Source organism: Perissodus microlepis, chromosome 8 (genome assembly GCF_051167445.1).
Source record: "Perissodus microlepis isolate ML-2025 ecotype Zambia chromosome 8, ASM5116744v1, whole genome shotgun sequence".
NCBI classification, from domain to species: Eukaryota; Metazoa; Chordata; class Actinopteri; order Cichliformes; family Cichlidae; genus Perissodus; species Perissodus microlepis.
The window spans coordinates 3,820,224-3,831,758 of NC_140468.1; the positions used below are offsets into that span (position 1 = coordinate 3,820,224).

The 11,535-nt window shown below is 41.0% G+C and overlaps 1 protein-coding gene across 1 annotated transcript; it reads right to left on the minus strand.

Annotated features, from left to right (window-relative positions):
• Positions 1 to 4,324: 4,324 nt before the first annotated feature.
• On the minus strand, positions 4,325 to 10,929 carry LOC146381141 (receptor activity-modifying protein 1). The gene is made up of 5 exons (XM_084938654.1): positions 10,767 to 10,929; positions 10,469 to 10,543; positions 8,967 to 9,071; positions 8,664 to 8,817; positions 4,325 to 5,055 (listed from the first exon to the last, which is right to left on the minus strand). Exons 1-5 carry the CDS (start codon positions 10,801 to 10,803, stop codon positions 4,821 to 4,823), a joined length of 606 nt encoding a protein of 201 aa, XP_084794780.1. The 5' UTR covers positions 10,804 to 10,929; the 3' UTR covers positions 4,325 to 4,820.
• Positions 10,930 to 11,535: the final 606 nt, after the last annotated feature.

Below are 11,535 nucleotides of genomic sequence, written 5' to 3' on the forward strand. Positions count from 1 at the left end.
GCTCAATATTTTTCAGGACAAAAACAAATAAAAAGTTTCAGTATTTGCTTTCTTCATGCTTGCAGGTCTCAGATAACTATGTGAACTTTGTGGTCAGAAGTATGTGGACAACTCCTGATTTTAGTGTGTGGTTTTGGGTGGTGCAGTAAACGGTTTCATTCTCAGTGTTAAAATGAATAAACATTTTAGTCAGGGTTAAAGGTTGTTCACACTACTGTGTACTCGTAGGTTAGGGACTTGCAAAGCATGGCCTGCTTTATCATAGATCATAATAAAGTGAAGTGATTAAAAACACATGTAGCTGCTATTAACCTCTGTTAGCTGCAATTAGCCTCTATTACCATCTGTTAGCCTCTATTAGCTGCTGTTAGCTACTGTAAGCACATCTAACATTGTTGAACTTGGACACTTATCAAATAAGCTCTCATATGATGTGAGAATATAATCAAACTGTTTTCAGAAGGAAAAAGTGTTTTTTAGAACAGTCAAGCCCAACATTAGCTGGCATAATGTTCGCTTATAACTAGCTGTTGTCTTCATTTAGATAGCTCATTGTTAGCTCTCCGGAGATGTGAGGGTGATATGTTTCATCTGCTATAAGTATGCACGACAATAAACATGTTTATGCATGCTTTCATGTGTTAGAGCCCTGAAATCAGTTCAGGAGATGATAATAATGCACAAAGGAGTTAGGAGGAGAAAGACATAGTAGAAAAGAAATTATGAAAACATCCATCCATCCATCCATTTTCATCCGCTTTATCCGGGGCCGGGTCGCGGGGGCAGCAGCCTAAGCAGAGAAGCCCAGACCTCCCTCTCCCCAGCCACCTCCTCCAGCTTATCCGGGGGAACACCAAGGCGTTCCCAGGCCAGCCGAGAGATATAATCTCTCCAGCATGTCCTGGGCCTGCCCCGGGGCCTCCTCCCGGTGGGACATGCCCGGAACACCAACCCCAGGAGGCGCCCAGGAGACATCCTTGTCAGATGCCCGAACCACCTCAGCTGGCTCCTTTCGATGTGGAGGAGCAGCGGCTCTACTCTGAGCCCCTCCCAGATGGCCCTGAGAGGATAAAGAGCTGGTCCAGTGTTCCGCGACCAGGATGAAAACCGCATTGTTCCTCCTGTATCCGAGGTTCGACTAGCGGACGAACTCTCCTTTCCAGCACCCTGGCATAGACTTTCCCAGGGAGGCTGACGAGTGTGATCCCCCTGTAGTTGGAACACACCCTCCGGTCCCCCTTCTTAAAGATGGGGACCACCACCCCGGTCTGCCAGTCCAGGGGTACTGCCCCTGATCTACACACAACGTTGTAGAGGCGTGTCAACCAGGACCGTCCTACAACGTCCAGAGCCTTCAGGAACTCGGGGCGGACCTCATCAACACCATGGGCTCTGCCACCAAGGAGTTGTTTAATTGCCTCAGTGACCTCGCCTCCGGAAATTGGCGGGTCATTCCCCTCATCCCCAGACTCTGCTTCCTCCTTGGAAGACGTGTCAGTGGGATTGAGGAGGTCCTCGAAGTATTCCTTCCACCGCCTGACAATTTTCTCAGTCGAAGTCAGCAGGCTCCGCCAGCACTATACACAGTGCAGGTAGAGCACCGCTTTCTCTTCCTGAGACGCCTGACGGTTTGCCAGAATCTCTTCGAGGCAGTCCGAAAGTCTTTTTCCATTGCCTCTCCGAACCCCTCCCACACCCGAGTTTTTGCTTCAGCCACTGCCTGAGCCGCATTCCGCTTGGCCTGTCGATACCTGTCGGCTGCCTCCGGAGTCCCACAGGCTAACCAAGCCCGATAGGACTCCTTCTTCAGCCTGGTGGCTCCCTTCACCTCTGGTGTCCACCATTTGTTTCGGGGGTTACCACCATGACAGGCACCAACCACCCTGTGGCCACAGCTCATTGCAGCAGCTTCTGCAATGGCGATGCTGAACATGGTCCATTCGGACTCAGTGTCCCCAGTCTCCCTCGAAATGCTGTTGAAGTTCTGCTGGAGGTGTGCGTTGAAGATCTTGCGGACAGGGGCCTCTGCTAGGCGTTCCCAGCACACCCTCACTACATGTACAAATATTAAATGCACATATACAGTTGTAAAAAGTTATTTAGGATGTTTCAATTAAAAGTAACTTATCAAGTGTGTAACATATGCGACCGGTCTCTTTCGTCAAGCAGACTGAGATCCCTCAGTTCAGCTCCAACATGAAACAAAGGCCTAAAATCCAGTTTGTGTGGGGGTGATGGAGCACAGAGCGACAATATGTAATGTATGTAAATATGTAATTTTTTTTGTTCCACATTTTGTTTGATGTCGATTTATGTAAAAAAAATTTTTGTCTTGCCGCCCCCAAAAATAGAATATTCCAGATATAAGCAGAGGCAGGTGGAGTATAAAAGGAAGCCAGTTGCTGTCGGAGAAGTTGGTCTGATTTTGAAGTCAATAAATGTCACAATTTGCTTCTTGAATTTTATATTCAGATCTCTTTGTTTAAACTTTGAAGCTGACTTTTACTTCATCTTTTATTTTGGAAGTCAGATCCTCGTGTGGTTTTCTGTGTGTTCACTTCCCTCTTCTCTTATTTACCTGCTACTTATAGTGTCTGAGTTAATCTATTCCTTTTTATGTGTCCCTCTGTCTTTATAAAGTAGACCGTGTTTTAGTTTTTTTCCGGCTCTCAATGTTTCTGGATTGATCTACTATTCCTGTTTGAGATGGGGGGGGGGTTCTGCCACACCTTTATGAACATATCCTTTATGTTCTTCAAAGTTAGCAGTTTTAGCAGTGCCATATTGACTTGGTCCATAGACCCATCAGTTTTTGAGTCCCCCCCAGAAGTTGTTGCAAGACAAAGACATCAGTATTTCATAGTAGCAGAAGAATGTAATTGAATGTACAAAGTGTCCACTCATTAAGAAGGGCATCTAAACAGCTGCTTTAACCTTTTATAAGGTTCTAGAAACAGTAAATACAAAGTCATCAGGCTACAAATGTAAGGACAGGTGGTGCAACGGTTCCCTGGCAGACCACTGGTTAATTTTCGGCCGCTGAACTTTCTTTTGTTGGGCACAATGGTATCACTGAACTCACCATAAACTTTCGTTAGGATTTTCTTAGGTGAACAGAAAAGGGAGGGTTGGCTTGGTGTGTGGTTTTGGGTGGTGTAGGTGTGCAGAAAGAAACTGTGGTTTTCCTTTGAGATGACCTGGATTAAATAAAAAAAAACGTGTTAAAGAAAGGTTGTTCTTGTGTCTTTATGATTCCTAGGGCACCTAAACCACATCTTTAACCTTTTATAGGGTTCTATAAACAAGAAATACTAAATGCCCCAGCAACTCATCCTAGGTGTTATGAACCAAGTGGGTCTGGGTTTTTGTTTTCTTCTTCCCTTTTCCCTTCTCTCTCTCTTCTTCTCTGTCTCTCTCTGGGTCAGCCCTTCCTGACCCATTGATATATTGAATCATCAGGCTACAAGTAAGACTCTTAAGCCTCTTTTCCATTAGTACCTACTTGGACTCATCACGGTTCGCCATGGTTTTCAGGGTTTTCCATTAGGTCATAGTACCTGGTACCAGGTACGTTTTAGTACCTGCTTGTCCCGGGTGCCAAGCATTTTTGAAACCCAGCAATGGGGCAAATGGTTACAAAACCCCACTGTGGTCCCCAAGACTGACGAAAAGCCACAGACCAAGCAGCAGGTATATTCTTGCCTCACTGTCCACCATTGTCGTAGTACTCATGTTGCATATTAATTACATCACACCCAGACCCGTTGCTATGATGGCAAACACGCACACTGGGTTTTAATGGAAAACCAGTCGATCTGAGTTGAGTCGTGTTGATCCACGGCAAGTCGATCCGAGTAGGTTCAAAAGGAAAAGGGGCTTTAGGTCGCCCCAGTTAGCAACCTGTCTGAAGACTTCACAATCAAAGATCAAACATAGATTTACCTGCAGTTTGGGAACAACTCCACTCCACATCACCACCTGAACTTCCTAAACATCTGTGATCCACACTCAGCCTGCCTGCTCCCAGTTTCTTAAAAACACTTTGCCACAATAAAGATCAATACAGTTCAACTTAAAACACGTTGTTGAGTCTGGTTTGTGGGTCCTTCCAGTTCCTGAGGAGGCCTCGATGAATCACCACCTTGTGATGGTGCAGGGGGGTGACATATGTTGACCAGCGCAATTTGGTGGAACGATATGGTCAGGTGCTTTGAGGAGTGGTTAGTGGCGGAAGTTGGAGGCCTTAGTGGTTTTAAAAAGTGTCCATAAATAAACTTTTTGGTCTGTGATAAATGACAAAACTTCTTGCAGAACTACACGAGTATCATGTAAATACTTTTTTGTTTATTATTATTCTTAGGGTGACATTTTGGGGGGAAAATCTGTCTTTCTTCCAGTTACACTGAAAAAAACACAGACTCGTATGTTATATATAGACACAAAAATATGTTATTTTAGGTAATATAGTTTAATTGCATATACATTTTCCCTCTATATAGATTACACAGTCAAACTATTCAATTAAATACATTGCATATTTGTCAGTTAGACAAAAATGAAACAAAATAGCAAACTCAGTGCTGTGTCATTGTTTTTTAAACATCATGTTCATAACATCTCAGCCAAATTGTCTTTCAAGCGCTCATGCATAGCTGCTGATGTCTACCACGCAAAGTGAAAGTGTTACAATACTCGTAAAAACACAAGATGACTTAACAAAGCACATTTTTAACCACATTTAAACATATGACTTAAATCTTGTTAAAAAAAATACACACATCAGCCTCTGGAGTAAATTCTTGTGTACAACAAGTGCACGTCTAACTCCGAGCGACCAGATAAACCATGATGGGGATAAAGCTCACAGAAAGGAGAGTGAGGCCAATCACCACCTTCTGAGGGGCATCTTCAGTCATCGGATCATTCTCATTGGTGCAGTTCTGGAAGAATTTCAAATGAATGTCGATAAAGAAGTCTTGAATATCAGGGTTTGGGAAGAAACAGCTGGTCATTTCAGCCAGAGATTCCACGCATAGTGTTAGGTCACTGTAAGCTCTGCAATAGATGGAGAAAAGTTAATGATGGGGGTGAAACAACTCCTCTGATAATGAAGAATATTTGCTCAAATGTGTTAATGTACTTGTATTTGTTTTTTCATCAGTTAAAGTATGAAACTTGCAATGTGTGAAAGTGTCTTATTGATCCTGCAGTCACAATTTGACTTGAAAGCAGCAAAAGTACGTAAAAAAGTAGAAACCTCAACAGAGTCAGATATAAAAACAAAAACAAAACAGCACATAAAATATGGGTGTAGCCACTCTTACATCTCACATACATCTTACTCTTACATGTGTGTATTTACGTCCTTAGTTTCCTTCTGTCCCTTGTTGCGATCTCCCTCTATGCTGTGTTTGTCTAGTTCTGGTGGTTCCCTAAAGTTTTACACTTTTCTGTTGATTTAGTTCCTTTAAAGCTGATGATTTTCTTTCATCATCCAAAAACCTCCCATAACATTTAATCTCTTAGTTTTTATCACAAACATACACCAATAACTTTTAATTTGATACGCTTTTGTGTGGGGTGGCGGCATATTTCATAAGAAATTATAAAAACATAGATTTTAAGATTATGAGATGAACCTGTTGTGCTGGACCCCCAGGCACTGAAACTGAGCAGCAAATCAACCTTGAGAAAAACTGTTGTGGTTAAACTGCTTCCTGTTTGAAATTAAACAGAGGAGAGAGTGGGCTGAAGGAAGAGACCACTGCTCATATTAACCCTTCGGCAGGAGAGGCACTCGTTCTCTTTAAGCCTGTTTGGATGGTGAATATTTCCCTTTGTGACTTGTTATCGACCTAATGGGCTTTTTGACTTCTTTCCTACTTACTTTCTAATTTAGATGATATGATCACTGTTTTACAGTAAAGAACCAAAGCAAACACTACTATATTTGAGTATTTCCATATCCCACATCCAGTCCGGTACATATATTTAAAAACTGTAGTAGCCAGTGACTTTTAAGATCAAAATTTACACCCATATGACGCTCACAAAAGTCACATTTCAGGAGTTGTTAAGCACTTCATTGAACAGTCATTCTCTAAAACACATGCTTTCATTTGAGTAAACCTTCAGATGATCTGAAAATTCCAAGGTTGGATATTCAAAGCCAAAAAACTTTTTGCAGTGACTCCCAAGCTAGGCGAGTGGCTCCAGCAGATCCCGGGAACAACATCGGAGATCTCTGTCCAGAAGAGCGCAGTCCTAGGAACAGCTAAGATACTGCGCAGGACCCTCAAGCTCCCAGGCCTCTGGTAGAGGACCCTAGCTTGAAGGATTGACCGCCCACAGGGGCGAGTGGGGATTTTTATATATATATATATATATATATATATATATGAATTTTTAACTTCTTAAAAAACTACTACTGCTACTAGCATGGCATGTTTCATTTTGTTCTATTTAACAAATGAAACAGCGCCCCTCTGGTTAGAGGTCAAAAAGGGTACTGCAGACATTCATCCGGTATGTCGAGTCAACTGAAAATGACATCAGTTGATCAAAGTTTATCACAAAAATATTGTTTAATTATTCATTTGGTGTCATGTATTATTGTAGGGTCTACCTTAGAATATGAAGCGCCAATTGTTGTTGTGATTTGGCGCTGTATAAATAAAGTTGAAAGGAATAATGTTTTGCCACTGGAAACTGAACGAAAGAACAAGCTGCAGAGTAAAGTGAGAGATGAAGAAAATAAGCGAGAGGTTAGCTAGCAGGAACTATGGACCACTTCAGAAGAAATGGGGCTTGAGGTAAACACTCTCTGCATGCTTTCCTTCCTGCACGTGGACAGTTATGGCCTGCTGAGGCCAACTGTTGATGTCACTGACAGGAGTACTTTGATACTAAGGTACATTTGGCGTGTAAACTGTTAACACTGACTTTGCACTCTGACAATTATTTTTAATTTTTCATTAGTTCATGATTGTTGAATTACATGTACAATGTACATGTAAAAACACCTGTGTCCTCACCTAGTCTTCAGTCTTGTTCTAATCGGAAGGTTGGCGCTTCGATCCCTCTCTGTTCCAGTCTGCATGCCAAATACCCTTGGGAAAGATACTAACCAAGTTGCTCTCTGATGCATCCATCTGAGTATATATGTGTGTGTGAATGTTAGGCTACGTCTAATCCGGATAAATTTGAAAAATGTGTTTTTGTCTAAAAACGCTCTGCATCCACACCATAGTTTTTCCCTCGTTTCCGAAGAGTTCAGTTGAAACGACTGAAAAAAGACGATTCGACCTGCATCATTTCCGTCTGCCGTTTATTTACTTTACAGCTCTTTGAAACATCGCGGCAAAATGTCGAGAAAAAGCACCAAAATTTTTAAATGGACTGACAATGCTGCGAGTAACACAAGAGTACAAAGTACTGAAACCAAGTGAGAATTAAAGAATTTGAAGAAAAGCTATCTGGAGCATGTACAGACTGATATTAATCTTTAGTAGGGCTGTCAAAACTGAGAGCAAAAAAAACAACTGCTGTCCACCATCTTAGTTGAATTGGTCACGTGACTGCATCACATGACTAAAATGCTTCATCGTTTTCGAAAGGCTCCATTTTCGCTGTCCACACTGCGACTTGAAAACTGTGTTTTTAAATTTACCCACTTTGGAGAGCATTTTAAATCTCAGTTTTCCTTGACCAAAAACGCCATCGCAGTGTGGATGGAAGGTCAAAACGGAGAGAAAAAGATGCGTTTTCAAACGAAAATTATTTAGTGTGGACGGAAGGTCAAAACGGAGAGAAAAAGATGCGTTTTCAAACGAAAACTATTTAGTGTGGATATGGCCTTAGAGAGAAAGAGCATAGAAAAAGGTGCTTGGGTAAAAGAGGCAAGTTTTGTGCTCAGAGTAGCAAAGCGCTTTAAAACAACCAGTCCATTACCATTTCCTTTTAAAGCTCTGTATGTAAGTATGGACATTTTTTTAATTAAAATTGACTGGGTATTGATGTGTTTTCTTATTCCCATAATTACATTCCATAAATATTAAATGGGGCCCTATAGAGCCCATCTGTGGCAGCATCCCACTGCAGTTCCTCGAGTGGCCACATGGGGTTGGCACCAAAAGTGAGTCAATCCCCAGAAACTCTCACGTTCAAATATGTGAAATTTCCATCCAGTTTATGTTGTTGGTGCCTTTTGAAGATTTTTTAATTGAATTGACTCTTTAAAATTGAATATTTGGACGTATGTGAGGCTGTCCAAAACGTTTATAACTTTTGTGAGTGAAATTATAGTATTTCATTAGCCTGTTATTCAACACTCTGTAGACCAGAATTATGGAATATTTTACAGTTTCAGGAGCAAAACTTCACCAGTTTCATGTCTATGACATAGACTTTAGTGAAACAGCACTACTACCCTGAATATTTGTGCTTTTTGAAGATTTTCTGAAGAATAAAGATTAAAAGGTCACGTCATGTTTCTTTAATACTGAAAATTAATCCAAAGAAGTCCAGAAAAGATGATTACATATTTCTCAGCAATAATTCTAATCATGCTGTTTTGTCCTTCAGAATATTGAGTTTTTAAATGCATAACTAGTATTATTCAGTGTGTTAAACATGGAGGTTTGTGGATATATTTATTCAGTTACCTGATGAAACGTTCCTGGACACACCAGTTATCTCTGCCGATATTCCACATGTCCTGGTGAAATTTTTCACCACAGTAGGTGGAACTGACGAGTTGCAGTGACTTCGAATCACAGTTTTTCCCAGTAATTTTATTTTCCTCATCCTGGAAACTCTCTGCAAAGTAATCAAAGAATTTTCTGACACATATGAACTAAAAGGACACACGTATAAAACACAAGCTGACGCTCGGACAATTTTTTCATGTTTAATCTGCACTATATGCACAGCACGTAAATAAGACGCGCTGATAATCATTAACTTACCTTTATCTTCTGCGACAACAGAACCTTGGTTACTTTGCAGTTTGTCCTCGACCGCCTTCTTCTCTTCGTAAAATGTGGATGTCACATTCTTTGGTTTCAGTGTACCTGCAGGCAAAACATTTTGTTTTACTCTAGGTATTATTGCACCTTGAATTCATAATGGTTGTTTATCCAAAGTGGAAAACTTTTTGCATTTAAATTTGATTTATGCATCGATAAGTCCTGTTTAGAAACAGATATGTAATTGGTGGACTTACAACAATACAAAATTCCTTTAAATCTGCATTCTTCCTTATGTTCAGAAGGGGGTAATTCCCTCTGCTGCAAAACAACTTCTAGATGTTTCCAAGTCTATGAAAAAATAGTTCCCAACTGCCTTGATCTGTGTCTCAAGCAGACAATTTCCTGGCTTCCTGGCTGACTTAATCACTTGTTTATTCTGTCCATTATGAAGGCAGTTGCATGTCATTTATCAAAATCAGCGTATCAAAGCACTCCTGTCAGTAACTGAAGAAGTCACTTGGATGAGTGGTGAAACGTTTCTCCCACTGAAAATGCTGGAACAAAACGCTCTGCAATTATTTAGACAATCCAAGGTACAGTGCACCAAACCTCTATCGCCCCCTCCTGCATCGTGGGCCCATGTCTCTCTGTTAGGCTGGGTTGGCTTTGTCCCATGGTCTAAGGCCACCAAGTGTTTGGTTTGAGCCCATAAACCTGGCCCAGGGCTGGAGCTTTGTAACCCTGTTCTGAGCAGGATGAACTGTTTTTTTGAATTGCTCTTTGGCTAGCTAGTATAACACACTTTTTGTGATCACTCAAGCACCCAAACCTGTCCAACACAGGATCCAGTCATTACATGTGCTGTGTTGGACAGGTTTCTTTTAATCCTAGTGGCATTTAAATGATTATGAATATATTCTGCAGTTTTGCAGTTAGATGTGTTAATCACAGCCCATGTCTTATACAGTATGTTGGTCTGTTACACAGAAAGAAATCAGTAAATATCTGTATTAAATATCCTGGATGTGACATGTGACATCTTCGACATGAGCATTAAATGCATAAATGTATGAATGAAAACATTTGTGTGCATTTAGTTTGTATAGATGCCATCTTTTCAGATACACTACTGGAGATCAGTCACTTTCTGCAGTCAGGTGAACTCTGTCCTCAAAACACATCATCAGTGTTTACAAACATCAAAAAGGGTGTAAAAATATTGATAAGGTAATGAATTTGCCAGACAGCACGTTTTCTTACTTGTTTAATTATGTTGCTGCATTTTATGAGCAATCTGTTTATAAAACCCCTCAAAGGTTACAGTCTACTGTCATCAGATTTATGTTACAATTTATAGGCAACAGTTGCATTTTTCTAATGGAAAAACAAGAGTAAGCCATTCACCAGACCAAAATGGAGCCTTTGATGGTCTATTTCTGGGCTCCACTTCCATGTTTGACACTGGTGTACAAAGTATTTGAAGTAAGAAATGAACTTACTGTTGAATGTTTGGTTCCTCCCAACTTCATCGAGCTTTCCCGCTGTGCTGTTGGCTGATTGTGATGTCACAGTACCTGCAAACAACAAATTCAAAGATGTTCCTTGCGATCAGCTATGCCAGTCGGGCCACTTTTAAAAGGAATGCTTTCACTCTGACTTTCATTTGCCTCTGCTGTTTTCTTCATTACGCCCCCACACACGGGGAAAACAATTCATGGAAATATTAAAGCAAATCCAAAAAGCAGAAAATGTCCACAAAATCTAAAGACAAACTCTCAAGTGAAGGCAAACACATACCGAGGACAAAAGCAGGCAAGAGCAGGTAGAGGATCATTGTGGACAGCAGTCGAGGCAGGTCTGTGTCAACGTGTCTTTAGAGGCTATAATTTCCCTCCTGGAGCTCAGAGGAAGAAGGAAACCCAGCCCTCCTTATCTCAGCTTGCTGCAGATGCGTCTGAGTGTATTTGTGCCATGGTGTCATTGAGAGATCCTTGTTAAACATGCCTAGTGTTGGAAAACGAGCAGATGAAGATGCTGATCTGACAATGACTTAGCATGATCAGATCAAAAACGAACCTACCAAAGTTAGAGAAAGAGGTTACCAAAGAAAATAAATCACAAGTTAGTTCAATTGTTACACAGTCAGAAAAAGCTTTAACTGCAACCATTTCAGCCTTGCGAGTGTCCAAGGAAAACACCCGCATATATTTTAGTAGCTAATTTTAGACACTGAATGTTGAGAAATGAGTAGAAAGGGAAGCGCAGATTAGCTTATAAAGTGAAATTCACTGATTAACATGTTTAGTTCTGTGGTTTTCAAATTGTGGGTGGAAGCCACAGCAGCTGCAATGTGATAGACAGGGCAAACTTGTGGTGGCTGCTGCTAAAATAATATTAACTTGGGTGATAATTTTGTATTAATAATGGGTCAAAAATTTGGAAAGTAATCTTTGTTTAGCTTCTAAAGGGCGGCGCACCAGAAAAAATGTTGAGGACTCTGCACTCATTCTGCTCGAGCCAGTCAACATAACCCAGCATGAAAAATGTGCATGTTGTAAAAGGTTTT

What these genes read in the sequence shown, in the direction of transcription:
- LOC146381141 (XM_084938654.1), bottom strand. Translation starts at nt 10,803, where the DNA reads ATGATCCTCTACCTGCTCTTGCCTGCTTTTGTCCTCG. An exon ending in CTTGCCTGCTTTTGTCCTCG is followed by an intron (nt 10,544 to 10,766) that starts GTATGTGTTTGC and finishes TGTTGTTTGCAG; the next exon opens with GTACTGTGACATCACAATCA. An exon ending in TGTTGTCGCAGAAGATAAAG is followed by an intron (nt 8,818 to 8,966) that starts GTAAGTTAATGA and finishes ATTACTTTGCAG; the next exon opens with AGAGTTTCCAGGATGAGGAA.